This window comes from Micropterus salmoides, unplaced genomic scaffold (genome assembly GCF_014851395.1).
Source record: "Micropterus salmoides isolate LMB-PRFRI ecotype aquatic unplaced genomic scaffold, ASM1485139v1 Ms_hic_scaffold_14, whole genome shotgun sequence".
NCBI lineage: Eukaryota > Metazoa > Chordata > Actinopteri > Centrarchiformes > Centrarchidae > Micropterus > Micropterus salmoides.
In genome coordinates, this window is record NW_024040485.1 from 25,344,309 (window position 1) to 25,363,446 (window position 19,138).

General features: G+C 42.7%; 1 protein-coding gene across 4 annotated transcripts in view; it reads left to right on the forward strand.

Annotated features, from left to right (window-relative positions):
* The first annotated feature begins 243 nt into the window (after positions 1 to 243).
* The window catches only part of carmil3 (capping protein regulator and myosin 1 linker 3), a 73,089-nt gene continuing 54,194 nt past the window's right edge, over positions 244 to 19,138 (forward strand). For 2 of the 4 annotated variants that reach the window (XM_038718746.1, XM_038718744.1), the window contains exons 1-8: positions 245 to 438; positions 4,102 to 4,196; positions 14,232 to 14,282; positions 15,299 to 15,358; positions 15,452 to 15,573; positions 17,903 to 17,997; positions 18,427 to 18,497; positions 18,677 to 18,750. In XM_038718746.1, coding sequence (XP_038574674.1) covers positions 381 to 438; positions 4,102 to 4,196; positions 14,232 to 14,282; positions 15,299 to 15,358; positions 15,452 to 15,573; positions 17,903 to 17,997; positions 18,427 to 18,497; positions 18,677 to 18,750 — 626 coding nt within the window. In that variant the 5' untranslated portion in view covers positions 245 to 380. Of the gene's footprint in view, positions 439 to 4,101; positions 4,197 to 14,231; positions 14,283 to 15,298; positions 15,359 to 15,451; positions 15,574 to 17,902; positions 17,998 to 18,426; positions 18,498 to 18,676; positions 18,751 to 19,138 lie in introns of all 4 variants that reach the window. The other 2 variants (XM_038718745.1, XM_038718747.1) reach the window with 2 other exon arrangements.

The following is a 19,138-nucleotide window of genomic DNA, read 5'->3' on the forward strand; positions in this document are numbered from 1 at the left end:
TGGGCCCTCTGAATGTAATTCCCTACTTTCAAGCAAATTATAGCAGATTAAACAATAATATAGTGAATTCTTCAACAGAATTATGACAGTACAAAGATACAGCCTCTAACCCTTCCACCTCCCACCCCCAATGCAACGCTCTCTCTCTCTCTCTCTCTCTCTCTCTCTCTTTCCCCCCTCTGTTTGAGTGCTGAAGTCGGAGGCGTTCTTCTGTTTTCTGCCAGCACCACGGCATCGCATACTTCACATCACACTGTACGGACTGTTGCTGCGCCTGGAGGAGCACCTGCAGGCTCGGAAGGGAGGAAAAAACGGGGCGCCGAGGGGACATTTGAGAGCGGTGGAAGGAGAAGGGGCCGGACCGGCGGGAGGAGCGCACCATGGCCTCAAAGGAGACCACAGCGGCGGGTTTTGTCAACGTCAGCAGAGAGATCACAGGTGAGCTCGGACGTGAGTTTTTCGGCGAAGTGTGTTTTAACCTCTCACTGACAAGGAGGACCTGTTTCAGGACGCGCGGGGTTAGTTTGTCTTTACTCCGCTGCTCTTTAAATCTCTCCCGAAAAGAGTTATCACCTCGGGCAAGCACATGAAATGTCTCCCAAGGCGAAACCAGAGTTAATGGCTGTTGAAGATTGTAATCCCATCGATCTCGGAGCGGGAGCGTTTCCTTTCGGATTGATTTGGCATAAAAAGACCTGGCGTGAAATTTATCACGCACAGGAGTCCTGTAATGCTCTGAGTTATTTCTAAGTGCTAACCGTGCGTGTGTGCTTGTTGTGGCTTTGATGTGCATTCATTAGGAGTTTCCATCTCCTTGTTTTCTCTCTGCGTGTGTGCGCGTGGGAGTTATTGTACGACCGGGAGCGCTTTGCGTGCAGCAGGCAGCATGGGTGCAGCCGCACGCAGGCTGAGCCCCTCTCTGCTGGGGAGATTGGACACACACACACACACACCAGTATGTTTAGATCAGAAGGTGTTAAAGGAGGAGGTCTCACTGCTAATTATCCTGAGTTAAATCCCGCTGTTTACCAGCTCAACCTGGTCAAGCCCCGTCTGTCTGACCTGGTGTTAAGAGTCAGGCTGCATTAGGCCACAACACACCTGCCAGTGAAGGACAAGATGGGGAGGGTTTCATGGAGGGTGGGGTGTGAAAAAGGCAGTGAGGATATAGGAATTGGAAAGTGGAAGAGGGGGAGGATTGGCCCATTGTGGTTTATGCTCTTCCACCTTTCCCTCTTCAACCCTTTTGAGGCAGATGCTGAGGTCACACCAGCAGGCCTTGGAGGGGGTGTGTGTGTGTGTGTGTGTGTGGGAGGGGGGGGCAGACTGTGTTAAAAGGTTTAAGTTATTGGGTCTTACCCAGCTTAATGTCAATAACTCTGTTTGTCTCCGCCTGATCCTTCCTTCGATCTGCTGGTGTGACCCACCGTCCCAGTATCCCTGCACGGTCCTTCCCACATCTGCTGCTGCTCACTCAAGTGTGAGAGCCAACTTCATGGTTCATGCTGAATGTGGAAAGTGAGAATATTGGGTGTGCAGTATTGAGAGAGTTGGGAGATTGTGACACAGTGGAGCATCGTGACACAGCATGACGTGCTGCATCTCCATCTGGTGGGCTCATTTTTAGCATGGGTGGCCCTGCTTGAAATGTGAATATCGCACAGCTTGCAGGCATATGTGCGTGTTTGCAGTCTGAGGACATAGGCTGACATTGTGTTTGTGAATAGCAGTTTGTATTACATTGGTTGTTGAGAGAGATGTAAATGGTGGAGGCCTCCGGTGTGGTCCACTGAGCTTTAGCAGGGTCGCGTAGTGTGGTGGAGCAGAGACCCTAAAGATTGCAGCTCTGGATCTTGTGGTCTGTTCCATTGAGATGAGCCGGGCAGCTTCTTTCTTTCTTTCTCTGAGGCTAAAAATAGCCCAGTTATGAGTCCTCTTCAGCTAGAGGTTGTGTGTGTCTGACTGTCCTCACGTTTGTGTCTTTGTAGCTGTCAAGATGTCTCTGTGACTGTGCGGGTTGCCTTTTTTTAAAGGAATAATCCACAAGTGTATTCCTAACTGAAAATCAAAGAGAAGACACATTGACAGCATCATCAGCATCAATATGGTGATTCTACTGGGATATGGGCACAATTTTTGGATACACAACTATATTAAAAGACCATAGAACTAATTTGGATGGAAGATTTGAAAAAGAAGATAACTGTCACTGATTCCTTACTATATAAAGGGTCAACTGCTGGTGTCCTAAAAAGTCTTAAAACTCTGATGTCCATCTACTGTCACTGTTTACAGGTAGGTGACAAATTAAGAGAAAACCCTACATAAAGTGTCTTGGTGAGATTATTGGTGACCACAATCCTCCAGAAGAGCTCCTTGGCGTAGCTTGTTTAAAAGAGTACTCCACTGATTCAGCATTGCTTTTAGCATAAGCTCACTCTCTAACTCCACATCCCCAGATTTTTATTTTATTTTGAACCTGTATAGTCTTCTAACTCACGTGACATCCCTTGAGGCATCTTATCAGCTTACACACAGCTCCCTCTGGAGCCACAAGAGCCTTTTAAAGCTTGTGCAGACTACATTTCAGTGTCGGCTGATCGCCGTGCTGTTCAAACTACACAACTTGCCGTCTTGTGACAGGAGTCTTGAACTTCGTTCACACTACGTGACTGATCAGTGACAGGGGGTCACACACCACATGAGCTGACAACAGCTCTGTCACCCGACGCTGGTCTCCAAACCATGTTTTGTCAAGAAACAAGAAGTGAAACAGGAATGACGCGACCCTCCACACGAAAGCTGTTGTTTGTTATAAATTACCAATTATAAAGACAAATAATCTGGGTGAAAGAATGGATTAGCACATGCAGGTAGCAGGGATCGTCTGAGCTACAGTGAGAGCTGGAGGGGAGCAAAAAGTGTTTTGCAGTGAAAAAGTAGCTGCCTGCTCTGCCAGCTGCCTGCTCTCATTGACTGGATGTGGATATCGAGTCAGCCGACTCCTCCAGATATTTGTCATGCTAGATATCTGGCTGGCGTCTGCGATGTGTCAGCGATGCGTCAGGGAGCCGTTTTGATGAGTCGCTCACACATAACGACTGGCAACCGCCGATTGTTCGCTGATTTACCCCTGATCACAGCGTGATGGTTGCCGAGCTCTTCGACCGGCAAATCGTGCTTAAAATTGTGTAGTTTGAACTAGGCTTTATAAAACTTTCCCCCAGTGGTACTCCCCAAGACCTGTGAACAGACTGATGTTTAAAGTTCCCACTTTAAATGTCTTGAACTCTACTGGATGAGCACTGTTCTTAGTTGATGAAACAATCTCAACTCAAGGGCCGCAAAGGATTATTTTCATTCATCTCATTATTTTTGCAATTTGTTTGGTTTATAAAATGTAAGGAAACGTTCCATGGTCCATGTCTCTTCAAGCTGCTTATTTTGTCCAGTCAACTTTCAAACGTCCAAAGATATTTGGTTTACTATCTAAGAAGTCTAGAAACCCTAGAAATATTTATGCCAGAGGCTGGTGCTAGTAAATATTTGTTTAAAAAATGACTAGAATGATTAATCAGTCATCAAAATAGTTGATCATGATTTGCTGTTGATTGACTAAACGATTAACCTTATTGAGCGGGTTGGGATCCACATTAAAAGCTTTTTAGCCGCTGCTGTTAAACAATTTAGTGATTCCACTTTTTACGCAGTTGCACTTGGTTGTCAACAGAATTTTGAACACCACAGCAACCCCAAATATTGTGTTATTTATCAGTTTTTGCTAGCAGTTGTTGTTATACACTCATCACTTAACCCCCCCCCCCCCCACACACACACACCAGGCCTGTTGTTTTCTGTTGTTATCCAATCAGTAAGGTCTAAAGGGAGAAAATATGTCCATCCCTAATGCTTCCCCACTTATTTATTCATGTTTTTACTTTAATTTGTCACCCAGCTGTATATTTCAATTTATTTCCCCCGTAAAAGCTTTTTACGGTGTTTCTGAGTGCATCTCGGGGCAGCGCCTTTTATTCTGTTATGTGTTTACATTATGTGATTAGCTCTCCTGTTTTACCCTTTTCCCTCTGCTCTTCTCTCCAGAGAGCATCAGGAAGGTGCTGGACAAGCAAGCCATTAAGTTTGTGCGAGCCATCAAGCAGGACACCAGGGGCGGCAAAACAGAGGACAGGATTCTGGTGAGAGATGCTCCTCACAACCAACCCCAACCCCTCCTCCACAGTCTGCTTTCCAGGTCACCTGGAAGAGATATTCTTTAAGAGTGAAAGCGTCCTCACGTGTGAGGTTTTTAATATGGAAGGGAGTGGCGCTGACCCTTTACAGACAAAACGGAATTTAATAGAAGTTAATTGTGACAAATTGAAAGAGCCATAAGAAGTCACAGATTACGCATCTTGAGACACACAACAGATGCGTTGAAAAGCAGGCTTAAGACAGATGCTGCCTAAGCAGAGCAAAGTGGACACCATGCCACGGCCTACTGAGTCCAGCCTCAGAGTTTATTAGATGTGGCAGGATGGCCTTAATGCCACAGGCAAGAGTTTTGTGTGTGTAAGCCTGACGTGGTGCACACACAGGGGCATCATTTTTTTTTTTTTTTTTTTCTGAAGTAGACGCCTGTGTGAGTGTATGCCAGAGGGTGTGTGGGTACCCTGCGATGCATTCAAGGAGAGCTTGTCCGAGCCAAGGCCACCTCTGTTATTGAGAAACTAGTCAGCCACATTAGTGACTGATCAATTACTCACACACAGTTGCTATGTGCGAAAACGAGCTCATTTCCTGCCCTCAGGACAGCAAGAAAAACAAGTTGATAAGCCAATCTAAACTATTAATCTGTACTTCTCTCAGTTTTCTGTCTCTAATTTCTCTTCCCCATCTCCCCCCGCCAGCCCCATCTATCTCCATCGTTACCCCCCCCCCTTTTTGTCATCTCCTCTTTGTTTCCACTCTCCCTCCCTCCTTATCTGTCCATCTCGATTATTCTCCTCCCCGTCATCACCCTCCTCCTCCTTCTCCCCCTACCACCACGGCAGTCGCCTCTCACTTTCTCTCTCTCTCCTCTTTATGCCCTTCCCTCTTCCCTCCATCTTTTACTCAAACCTGTAAAAGGTTATTGAGCTCCTCTTTCCATCAGAAGCAATTCAATTAGGTCTCTGCCTTACGAGAGTTTTTTACTATCCAAATGGGCCTTGGCTGCTGCTGCTTCCACAGCTCCAAATTCTTTCAAGGGAAAGGAGGCACAAAGGGGGGGGCAGTAAGCATTCATTCTAGCTCGTTGTAAAGGTCTCCACGTCTAAAAGGCAATCTTTCCACTGTAATGGATAAATTTGTTTGGATGTATGAAGAGTGAACAGCTGAGGGAGTTTGTAAATAGGCTGTTTGTTTCAGTCTCTTTGGGTATTGTGCACAAAATATTTACACATGCTTGAAAATGTCATACATGGTGGTGGTAGTAGTGGAATATGATTGGATTGCTTTCTAATACAGTGATGAAATTTAGTCTTCTAAAGCCTGAAGGCATAGGCAAGACTTTGTTTTACCTTTATCTTCCCTTTCATGTGGATCCCCACTTCAGAGCTGAGGTCTATTTAGCAGGTGCAGTCTGGACAGGATCATCTCGATTTCTGTGGTTTGTTTAGTTTGTGGAAAGAGTTTTTATTATGTTATCCATCAAGTTTATGTTGACTGTATAAAAGTCTTTGTTCTACATCTTGCTCTTTCTTTTTGCCCCCTTTTCCCTGCAGAGATTGCTGGTATCCAGCTGTCTGTGTGTGTTGACTGTACCAGCCATCATGCTGCGACACACACACACATGCACACAGACTCCCTCTCTCACACGAGCGCACACGCGCACACACACACACACACACACACACACACACACCCTCACCCATCTCAGACAGGCACAGGGACAGCTCAACATGACATCCAAACGGTACCCAGGGCAAAGCGTTGGGGAGCATCAACATTCATGTTTCCATCACCCATACAAGCATGAGAGTGCGCGAGTGCGCACACACACACACACACACACACACACACACACACACACTGTCACTCACTCTCTCATGGCTACAGTTTGACATGTACAGGAGGCGTCTATGCAGTCACAAATGGTTCAGTGCATCAAAACTTGCCCCCATATACACTCTTAGGGCCATTATTAGATCACCCTATTTGAAGATTAGAGGCAACTCTGAAAACAAAGCATCTTCAAAGGCAGAGAGAGACGGGGAGGGAGGGACGTCTGGGGGGGAGGATTGGGTGGGAGTGATGTAAGAGGAGGGGAGGGAACCCCACAAGAGGAAAGGGAATGGAGGAAGGAGAGAGGGGGAAGGAACTCTCTCATGTATTGTGATGCCCCAGTTGCCGATTTGGCTCTTCCACCACTTATTTATCCTGATCAGTCGCTCTGTGTTATTCTCTGTTGACTGCGGTTCCCTCACTCCTACCTAATAATGGGTCTATTACTGGCTGAGACTGATTTGACAGTCCTGAGCACACTCGGGTGCTTCAGACGCTTATTTGCACTTAGGTTCTGAGTTTATGCGGAGGTCCCTCTTGTGAGACTCGAGTAGGACTGAGGTTTGACGCTAAGTTAGTGGTGCAGCATTTAAAGATTTGGTTGTAGTTGTGTGCTCAGTGAGTGTCTGTTTGGGAATGTTTATAGCTGGGTTGTTATTTAGAAAGTTGGTGGACGTAATACATAATAAGGATTTATGGTATATAGTCACATTTGAAGTTGCTTTATTCTGCATAAAAATCATTTCATTTAAGCATGATTTTTGCATTTCTTAGTTTGTTTGGGAAGTAATAACGATTTCTTTTTTATTATGATTAGCTATCAAATGGTAGAAAAGTCCATTAACATTAAGTACACGTTTAGAAAAGCTGCATGATTTTTTTTCTTAACAGTGAAATAAAAGAAATGTTTTAGTTATACATCTCTTTATGGACACAAGCAATAAAACATTTTGGGGGGTGGATCCTTTTGAGGCTATAGCCTAAAACAGTATTGTGTGCTGTTGGATAATGTGTATTCGTTGCCGGGTCAAAGTTATCACTAAGTTTCCAGTCAGTGCTTGAAGTGAGCTGGTACTTGCCCTCTTACAAAAACATATAATTACCCATGAAAACTTCACCACAAACAAGACACAGTTATTTTTCTACTGCTAATTTCTACCTGAACAGTCTGGTTCTGAAAACTGCAGTGATGACTGGAATTTTTATATTTTTTCGATATTGATAGTTATCACGATATATATCAAATCCTTATTTCTTTAAAGTTAAAAGTCACATTTTTGCTCTTGATTGAAAATTGAAGAAACCAAATGGTTAAATATGTGGTTTAACTTTTCTTTATGGTCAGAATGTGACCAACACTTGTTGCCAAACAGTGGATTATTTAACAAATCTGAGGTAGAACATTCAAAACTGTTATGATAAAATGTTTTTCAACAATTATGATTAGTAAATCTTTTTTCAGTCCCTATTCCTCAACAAAATAAATATTTTAATAGAAAAATGAAGTGCTAATTTGTTTGTGATTCAAATGAATTAAACCAAATATTTATTGATGATATATTGAACATTTATAATTGGGGACTAATTTCCTCAATAATGATATTTTCAATATTGTTGAGGAAAATTATATTGCGATAATTATTGCCTAGCCCTAATTCTAAGGCTCTTTCACCATATTACATGGCATACATTGCATAGAGGAGTGATCCCTCCTGTGTTGCTTTTTTATGGAGTTCTTCCTTATCTGAACCGAGGGTCCCAAGAATTGACAGGTTGTAAAGGAGATAAACTTGTATTTGTGTGCTAAATACTGTCAGTACTATCAATTTGACTTTAATTTGTACCAGTTGCCAGTTAATACCATTACTAAATGTGGATGGATGGCTAATTGATTGTGTGACTAAATAAATACAAGTAAATAAAAGTAGTGTAAAGCTCATTGGTTCCAACATCTGCCTAATGTTTGTAGCTGATCAGCATAATCAGTATCTTACTTCAAAAAATTCCTCTGTCCTAAATTCAACTTCATGGATCTCATTTCCTTAATTGAGTTGTCTTTGCTTGTTAGTGTAATTTTGTTGCAGATTTTATTTTTTCCTTTTGTTTTTAAGCTTCTATGCTTCTTTTACTCCTTGGGTTTTTTCAAGCTCATCCGCGTGAATTAGAGTTTTCAATCTTATTGCTGTGCGTCTTCTTTAATTATTGAATTTTAATGTTCTTTGGAATTGTTGAATTGCCTCTGTTCCACGGTGCTCTGCCCAGTACGTACCACAATGCGGATGTGCTTAACTGATATGTCCTGAGACGGTCTAATGAAACACACTTTTGATTGCATTTTGGGAAATTTAGGAGCAAGCCTTTTTTTTTTTTTTTTTTTTTTTTAGCTTTACTCGTACTTGAGTCTAAAACTCACACTTGGTATGACAGGTGGATGATTTTGACACTTTTGTTCTCCATCAATGAGTATTGAGTGAAAAGCTGAAATCCTTCTTAAAAAGCGTAATGTTTGCTGAAGCATTCAGAACATAATAGCAATGGACCCTGGCATAGTTTGGGATCCTCAGCCATTAGCACAGTCCATCCCCTGTGCACACTACCTCCTCACTACTAACAACAAACACCACAGGCAGAGCTGCAGCTGATGCTTAAGGAAGAACATTATCTGTGTGACCTTGAGGCAATTTCCCCTTGGTCATTCATGTAAAATCCTCTGCTCTCTTTCTTGATAAACTTTATTCGCTGGTCCTGCTGTGCTTGCTCTGCTTCTGTTTGACCAACAAAAAGGTAGAAGACGGCAACATAAATTGTTGCCGGAATTGTTAACATCAGTATGATTCAACATGGAATACAGCCTGTATACCTGCACATCTCTACTCAACAATATCAGTGTTAATCAATTTGTGATCCGTGTCGTAATTTCCATTCTCAATGAACAAACTTTCCGGAATCTTGCCTCATGTCATTCAATTACTGATTTTCTACATTTCCCAGAATTAAAAAAAATGTGATTGAACATCTGAAATATAATAAACACATTGCCAAGCAACAAAACTGCTCTAAAATAGCTCAGAAGAGGTTTGTGTTGTACAACTTGAGCCAGCAGGACAGTGAATAGATGATCACTGGGGCTAAAGTTGCGACAAAGTTTAATCCACAAAAATACTTGTTTGTTTTTAAGCTACAAAAACCATGTGTGGTGGTAAAGAAAGGGAGTGAAAAGCACGACACGCTCACTGAATGACGTAATCAGCTTGTACATTTTAAATGGTAAAGCTTTGGCTTGCTTTCAGATGAAAGGTTGTTGTAGAGAGACTCCAACTGTGCATTGGAGTGTGAAAAAAGCCAACAACAAAGCAGTAAAGTAGAGACAGTCCGTGCTAGCAGCTGAATCTTCTCTTCTTTCGGTCTCTCACAACACTTCTATTTTTTGTGTAATGGCTAACATTACCACTGCATCATCCATGATTTTCTTTTCACGGCTTTTTGCTGCGAGATACTCAGTGTGGAGTCATTTTCTCTGCAACTGTCTGGGATTTACCATCTGACGGTGTGTGGCAAGTGCTCTGTGCTGTAATTAGGACTCTGCTTTCTTTTGATTATCATAACACATGTTGGTAGCCTATGGCATAGAGGCTATATAATGTGACTGCTGACCTTCTGTCTTCCCCCATGAGAAGGAGAGGAAGTGTGAAAGACTGTGTGTGTGTATGTTGTCAGGGCTGAAAGGCACGTCAAAGTATTCCTGCCTCTATATTATCTTGCCTTCCTATTCATTTCCCTTCTCTCCTTTGCTCCCTCCCTCTCATTGTCCAGATACTCCTGTATCCACGCCTCATCTCTCTGCCTCTTTCCTCATCCATTTTATTTTCCCTTAGCCCATTCACCCAATCCTGGCCACTCTTCAGCCCCTATGTCTACTCTTACACACTCTATCCCATCTCTTACTCCCATCTATAGTACAACCCTGCAACCCCTTCCCATTATCAGTCTCTTTTTCCCTGTCTTTTCAAGAGGTCCTTTGGGTTTCAGAGCGCTCTCTCTGCCATCTCTTTGATTTAGAAGCATTGGACTGAGTTTTTAGGAGAGAATCTGGAACAAGACGTGTTTTTGAGCTTTGCATTTCTTGCCTCTCATTTGGCTACATCTCTCTCTCTCTCTCTCTCTCTCTCTCTCTCTCTCTCTCTCTCTCTCTCTCTCTCTCTCTCTCTCTCTCTCTCTCTCTCTCTCTCTCTCTCTCTCTCTCTCTCTCTCTCTCTTTTTCAACCACTCTAGTCCACTTAGTCCACTTATAAAGTAGGACCCAGGGCATCTGTACTTTCAAACCCCCTGACACACACACACACACACACACACACACACACACACACACACAAGCTGACAGATTGAGTGATGGCAGGGTTGTGTGTACTTGTGATGCTAAGTTCACTTGAGTGATGGTAGCTGACTGTGTGTGTGTGTGTGTGTGTGTGTGTGAGAGACACAGGAAGAGAGACAGGCCACTGTAGTCCAAAGCCGATTTTAGCAAGCTATTGTGCATCATTATACGTGCATGAGAGTAAAAACGGAGTGTGCATGCTGTACTGGCATGCCAGCCTCATGCAAATGTCTGTATCAGAATGTTTCTGATTTTGTGCTGCGTGTACTGTGTGTGTGTGTGTGTGTGTGTGTGTGTGTGTGTGTGTGTGTGTGTGTGTGTGTGTGCATGCTTTAAAATGCCCTTGTGGCCAAGCCAGAAATACCGCAGGCGGACAAATCTGGCACTGATCCTCAGTTCCCTCAGAGGCAGTGCTGCAACACACACAGACACACACACACACAGACACAAACACAAACACACTCAACCCAGAGACACACTTTGATTTGCACCATCTCGTTTGAAGTGCAAGACCCAGAGCCTGGCAGCTTATGATTAATATAAGCCCCCGCCCTCTGCCCTCTTGGCTGCATGTGCAAGCCAACACACACATCCAGAAAGAGACACGTTTGTTGTTTTCGTGCATGTACTATACTCTGTATGATACACACTCCCACCCTGCCCTCGTGGTGTGCCTCAGGGGCCGGCCGGCTGGCTGGCTCTTTGAACTAGTGCTTCTGACACTGTGCCATCACAGCAAGGGCACCTCTGTACCCCTCAGACATATACCCCCTGCCCCCCCCCACACACACACACACCCACCCTCATCACTTTGAGATTGTCACCTGGTGAGTCCCTCACTGACCAGTTCAAAAAAGTCAACCATCTCATCTCAGAGGATTTCCTGCGCTCAAAATGAATCTTTGCGCTGCGTTTAGGATTTCCGATTGATCGGAATGCCGGTGGGGGTGGGGGAATCTTGTTTGTGGCTTAAGATTTGGTTGTTTTTAAAAAAAAATTTTAATGGCTGGATAATTTATCCTCATGGCTTGATGCTTCAAAAAGTTTCTTTTTCTAGGGGGTTACAGCTCCATAAAAGGGTAAAGTAAACAAAAATGTGAAAATTACACCTGGTGAGTTCTATAAAATTATATGAGAATTGATATTGGACATTGTTTTAGACATAACAAAATTTCTTTTTGATTTCTCAAAATGATTGAAATAAATGTGAATTTTTAAGAATTTTTTTAAATCTTAAAAATAGGGCTAGAAAGTACTCTTCTCCTTGTGAAAAAGAAAAATGCACCTACATTGTGTTTAGTCCCTAATTTGTTAATGCTAAGTGCTGTCAATATTTGTCAATAATCATTCATGCAGAATGAGTTCAACATTTCGAAAGTTTGCTGCAGGTGTAGTTTAATGTCCCGCCCCATCCAGGCTGTGATTGGTCAGTTTATGAGAAGTGACATTGATGAGCAAATTTATGCACATGCTTGGATAAGAAAAATCACCCGATTTTCTCCCTTCTCCGTCTCCACCGGTGGACAGGGCACAAAAGAGTTCCGGCAGGGGTCTATCTATCTATATTGATCTTTGGATGCTGAACTAAAGTTAGCTAACATTACAATTTCCCAGAACTGACAAGACAAGCTGCTGCTCAGCTCTGAATCCAGATTAAGCTGATTTAAAATATTGATGTGATGTACTTAAAGTAGAGCTGTGGGATTCTGACTATTGTGTACTGTTTGCTAGCGTTAGCTGTTGGTCAGTACTCAACTGCTATCTAGTTACAAAAGATGTGCACAGCTAACATTAGATAATGAATTGACAAACAGACTCCTCACTCTGTTGGTCTTTGAGAACAGCAAAACGACTCAATCCTTGCGATTGTTTTAAAATACCAGCAAGTTCTGCCCTTCGTCTATGTCCACATAAGATGCGTTCAGTTACAGTACTGAGTGTAGGTCACCAGCATTTTGACAGCACTCAAACCCAACACCTCCTGTGTAGCCATGCTGTAAAAATGAAACATCCATGGTATGCATGGTAGATCCTGCCCTTGAAATTACGGGGCACAATTGGGTGCAGGGAGGTTATAGTGAAGGGACATTTTAAGTTTGAAGGGGAACATTGGCTCAAATCCTGCATCTGTTATACTTCTGTATAAATGGTGCACATACCCCATTCTGGTTAGCAAAAAATAACTGTCTTGAGTATTGATTATCTCTAATGATACTTCAGTGGCCTGTAAATGATATATCAAGAGAGGAGTAACCGTAGGCAAGAGGCCCTATACAGCCTCAGAGGATCAAATCAGCACCCGTCAGAGAGCCTGCATTATTGATGCCTCAGTTTACATGATGAGACCCTCTGTCAGCTTGCAAGGCTTTTTAAGGGAGAATATGCTTCCCTGTTTCATTTTCTCACTATATCTCTCACCTCTCTTTTTCTTCTTTCTGTGTGCCTCAAGGTCCCATCACGCTTCCCCCGCTCCTTTCTGGATTTATATAACAGTGTTTTCAAACTTGTCAAGGAGCTGTGATAGGACTAACAATCTTCTGCGAAGGCCCCTCCACTAGCTCAGCACGGAGATTTTTTTTCTTGGTGGGGGTATCATTCTGTCTCCTTCTTTTTGGTCTCTTGTTTTCATTCCTCTGTCTCTTCTCTGTGGGAGTCTGTTATGGGTGTCTATATAGTTAAGATACAGGTCTGATCTATGAGGCCAGCTTTGCCGGGTGTTGGTGTACTATCCGAAAACTTCATTATCAGGAGGGAAATCTGGTGTCTCTATCCTTCTAACGCCTCCTCCATCTTTCCCTCTTTCTCTCTCTTTGTATGTTTCATTTTCTTTCTTCCTCTCACCACCACTCAGCGGGGTGCCATTAGCCATTCAGCACAGAGAGACCTTGAGGAATTGAAAGCGACAGAGCAGAAAAAGAATAGAAAAACTGAAACGGGAAAGGAGACAGGGGAGTTGAGAGCAGGGAGGAGGAGGGAGAGGGTGAGAGCAGGAGGAGATGGAGTGAGGTGTTAAGGCGGGAGCAAACCAGACAGAGCACTGTGGCACACGGGGAGATGGAGGGATTAGGGATTAAGGAAGAAGATGGTGGGTGGGGAGGGGGGAATAAACAGATTTCCATGGAGATAAAGAGAGAAATCAGAGGAATGACAGAACGCAAGGGAGGGAATTAATGATGAGACAAGGATGGAATTTGAGAGCCAGCTGAAAAAGAGCAAAATGAAAAATATGGCCAAGAATTAGAGGGAGAGCTAGAGAGGGATAGAGATGCATGGTACATGCATGCAGTATGCTAATTATAGATTTTGAATTATGAATGAGATTAATTACATAGGCAGATGTGAATATATTCACATTTTCCATCTCTTACTTTACCCCAGACACTTTAAAATGGTAATGTGTTTCTTTTGGCAAAAGCACACCTCTCTTTTTGCTTCGTCTTCTTGTCTTCTTTGTCCTCTTTCTCCTCGTTCTTCCCCTTGGCCTTAACTTACCATTAGTTTCTTCCCTGATGCAATGAAGCATCTGTTGAATGCATGTTACTTAGTTTCATCAACACAACTTAGCGCGATGAATCAAACTGCCACGTGACTCTCAATTTCTGCATAATATTTCTTTCACACACGCGCTCACACGCGCCATCATCATTAGCTTGCTAATGTCTAGAGTGCTTAGCATGACTTACAGGCCATTTGGATGAGCTGCAGAGATGATTTGCTCTCTTTATGGGGTGTTTGTGCTGTGCTATTTTTTGCTACGATTAGCATTTTGCATTTCCTGCTCTGTGACAGAAAAATGAATGTCTTCTCCCCTCAGGTCCTGGCAACATGGAGACTGTATCTCTTTGCTGTCAAAGTGCCCACCAAGGTAAATGTTCCCCCGCTCTCAGTGGAATTTTATGGTTTTCACTTGCCTGCCTTGATCTCATGGTAAAAAAAGACTAAAAAAAAAAAAGTATCAGTCTTTCCGAGCAGGAGAGAAGAGATAACGATGATGACTGTGGTGATGATGTTTTAGAATGATAGGAGTGATGATGATTACAATAAACATGATAAAGAGGCAGGTGGCATAAAGTCAGTTAGACATTTTGGGAAGTATGCTTATTACCTTTCTTGCAGAGAGTTGGATGAGAAGACGGATACTGCTCTCTCAGCAGCTGGCTAGCTTAGCTTAGCACAAAGACTGGGAGCAGGGAGAAAACAGTTCTGTCCAAAGCCACCTCCCTGCACCTCCCACTAATTAACATGCTTAATCTTGTTTATTTAAACCATACACAAACCAAAGTGTAAAACCGCAATAAAATAATACATGAGAGTGGTATCAATGTTCTCATCTAACTCTCTACAAGAAAGCGAATAAGTGTGTTTCCAAAAATGTCTTAAAGATAATTCAAGTATATTTGAACTTGGGTCTTATTCATTGTTCACACTAAAATAATTGCTGCGATCTGAGACAGTTGCAACATATCTACAACAACGTCCAATTGTTACGTTTGTCCCTCTACACAAGCTTCTGGTCACAAGTAACCTGTTGCACTAAGTTGCGATAGATGTATCTGAATTTTATCAAAGCAGAGCACCTCTGAGTTGCTGCCTGCCCAGTCAGTAGCCAATTGTACTGTTAACCTTTGTTTTCTCTTAAATTCAGCTAATCAATAATAAAAAATTTGAATTACTGCTCGTGTTTCTTGCCCCATCTGACTTCTTTGAAGTGGTATTGCTACATTCCCAGATCGCAGCAGCTACTTTGGTGAGTGCAGTATTATCATGATCTAAAGAAATGATGGCCAAAACCAAGAAAATTATACAGAAGAAGACATAATGTAAATTAGGAATTTTGACAAGTCAGTTTGGACCACATTGATGTTTTTCTGCTATTTTCAGATGGAGGTCACCTTTAACTTCTTGGAAATCCGAGCAATGAACACTTATCCAGAACACCAGGTGATGCACTGAAGTTCAGTTGTTTTCGTGCGGTTTGGACCTTCGTAGCAGAATAAAGTAGTTCTATTGAAAGACTGTCATGTCCATATACAGGTTGTCATCGATACAGACAAGACCACCTACTCTCTGAGACTACAGACCCAGGACCAGCTGGATCACATGGTCAGCCACATCAACTTCGCCCTCTCCCGAGTCTTCAACAACTCCATTTATGCGTAAGCATCCTCGCCTTGAGCAAAGAAACAAGTCTTTCTGTTTGTGTGTTGTACATTCTGAGGAGCAAAGACAAGTTGGCCGACGTTAACAGCACTCGACAGTGCGTTGGCAAGTTGGCAGCTTCACTTACGGGCAGCTTTCCTCCTCAGCAGCCAAATGCATTCTTGTATTGCTGTAGTTTGCATCCAACCCATTCCTGTGTCATGGTAGACTTTAACACCCAGCAATCACTGGGATTAAATCAGCCAGCTGACACTGAGTAAGCTGTTACCTGAAGGCACTGTGTTGTTGTTGTTGTTTTGTTTTTTTTTCTTTTTAAAGCAGCTTATTTAGTATAAGCAGTGAGTAGCAGAACACAGTCACTGACGGAGCAATAGACTCATGCCTCCAGTCAAAAAGCCATTCAAGCACAGTTGTATGTCCTCTCCACTTTCGAAGGAGATGCGCACACACTAAAGAGAAGCCTGGATAGAGTTTAGTAAAATTTTTGTCCCATGCTCATGTGAATGTGAGTATATTCCCTTCTCTCTCTTGGGTCTCATCTACAATTTCTAAGAGCAATGGGATTGACTGTGCTCTGACTATTGACCCTGCATAAGACTATCTCTGCACTCTATCATCTTTTAGAATGGCTCTTTTCCATTAGGGCCATGGCGGATGATTGCTTCCAGTGAGAACATTTAAAGAGAATAAAGAGAGAGGGGAGAGCAGAGGGAGGGAAGTTGTTGTGGGTTTGATTGTGCAGCCTTGTAACCGATTGGTGCTGCTGTACTGAACTACATAATGCAGATGGTATCAAAATAATGGACACATACAGTACACACACTTGCTCCAGGGGTGGGTGATGACTATCGAGATAAGGTGGGGATTAAGGTCACTGATGTGGTTAGGTGTTATGTGTGATTTGTTGACAAATGGGATTAAGGATGGTGTGTGTTGAATGCAACAGTATAGTGGTGTAATCCTATCAAAACCCAAAGCAGGTACAGCACAGTATTATGTACGAACACAGTATTTAAGGCAGTGCTTACTCTTTTCTGCTTACTGGATGCTTTTTGTCAAAGAAACATTTTAAAAACAAACAACCAGTAAGCTGAGGAATATGCTTCTTTTTATGCTATTGCAGCAGGGACCCACGGTAGCACCCCAGATTTACAGGTTATTTATATATATATTTTTTTTACAGTTATTCACTACCAACGCAATGTCATAAGCGGTTTTGACATTGCAAACGGTTACGTTCCATCTTAATTCTGACTGGAGCGGCTTTAATCAATGAAACCAAGCGTGCTGCAAATTACCATCTTGCCAATGCAAATAAGGCAGTGTTAACAGTTTGAAAATATTATGCAGCTGTGTTTCGTTTAGTAGGCATAGGCTAAATTTAGTTCTGAATCTTTATAAGTCAAATACCCCTTTGGTGACCTTATTTACGAGGTTCTTGCAGTAGGAGTGCTAACAGGGAGTGGGAAGATTATACTCCTTGTACCAGTGTGCTTACTCTTGGGCACTGATGTTCTCCATTTATGCAGCTGGGAGTTCATTGCCTTACTCAGGGGCACTTTAACAGCTGAGGGAGGGGTAGCATAATATTTACTATCCACTTTTTCCCAAACCGGCAGTAGGTACCAGAGGCCTTCTAATCACAACACTGCTTCTGAATAGTCAAGGACTGTGCCTCTCCTGAGAACGTAGATAATGAAGATAATAGTCACGGTTCTGTTCATCATATTTCTGATCATTTTGGTATCAAAATTGCTTCTTCATGTACATTAATTGTCTCAGTGAGGTGTCTCTCACAGTCCCGTCTGCAATAGTGTTTATAAGCAGGCTAAATCAGTAGGCCAAACTACAATAACATAGCTGTTTTGAGAACACCAGCACGAACCCTTACTCTTTATGCAGCATCTTTGCCTCATGTCTCTCCCTCTATGCCTGCCCTTCAACTCTCCTGCACCAACCATGCCGTAAAATTTGATTTATGTTCCGCTTAGGATGAAATGATGATCACTTTGGTGATCCCTTAGCTTTTAATGATGATGATGAATTGAATTTGACCAATCACATCAGCCTGACCTGTACTTTTTGTTTAGTGCTAATTAGCAAATGTTAGCATTCTAACATGCTAAAAACTAAGATGCCGATCATTTGTAAATATTATACCTGCTGCTTAAGATCAGCATGTTAGCATTGCCAGCGTTCACATGTCAGCATGGTGAAATTAACATTGAACTCAAAGCACTGCTGTGCCTAGGGTACAGCCTTACAGAGCCACAGCTATAGACTCCTGTCTTGTCTGAATCTCTTCTCTCCCTCTTTGTATTTCAGTCCTCCTATTTGTCGAGCAGAGGGAGACCTGACTGATGGAAGTCACAAGTTTTCACCAAACTCTGAATCGTCCTTAGACCCCCAGAAAACCTGCGGTGAGTCTGCTACGTATATCGCACCAAACACAAATGCACACAGACATACACAGTCGCACTTTAGTGTCCATCCACTTGCTGACTCACTGGCTCACAACAAATCATGTTGGAGACTCATACTTAAGTGGGTCAGAAGACCAAAGTTACTGGATGCGCTCCCTTTCTGCTAGTAATCCTATTAATCTACAAGAAGAGCTCTTTCATGGTGCAATACTTTCATCTCACCTCAATATTTACAGCTAATCTCTCACTCTCTCTGCTGACTATCTGTGTCTCGCTCTTTCTGACTTCCTCTTTTATCTCAGGCCTGCACTATTCCTCCCTTTCATTCCTTCATACGTCCTCTACCCAGCTTTATTCTATCCTTGTCATTTCAGATCTGCTATGGTCTGGCTTGGATTGATTGGTTGTCTTCTCTCCACTTTTCAGGAGGTTTTTCTGAGACCTATGCAGCTCTTTGTGACTACAACGGAATTGCCTGCAAAGAAGAAGTCCAATGGGTAAAGACGCTGTACAGGCTGTACAAAAGCACTGCAGTTTGTTGTGTTTTTTAAAGATAGTCCCGTCTTTTGAACAACTGGGGGGTGTTTTTAAGCTATGGTCCCATTTCTTGCTAACTCTGTTACTGCTTGTTTCTTTTTCTTTCAACATTTTCTCTTGCTCTCTTTCACTATTCCAGGATGTTGACACCATCTATCACTCTCAGGACAACAGGGAGTTCAATTTACTGGATTTCAGCCATCTTGACAGCAGGTGACATTGTTTACTGACATCTTAACCAAACCCAGGCTGATTACAGCACAACAGCATGCATTTAAACACTGGAAAGACACATTTAACTTATGCCAAACTTAGACTGCAGTCAGAGTGTGTGTATGGGCTCTGTACCAGCACATTGGATATGAAATGAAGCAATGATAATGAGGATAAAGTGCTCACTTTCAGCATTAATTTAAGGCTATTTACATCCGCGACCGGGACAGAAAATAATTAGACTAGTTAACACAAACTCATTATATTTGATAATTCTCAGTTCTGTTGCGCTCACTGTCTGTCTGTAACATTTGGCATACTCCTTTTGTGAGGCTGTGCCAGAACTGTACTGCAGCCATCTTTTGACTTAACCTTTTTCTTTTCTGTC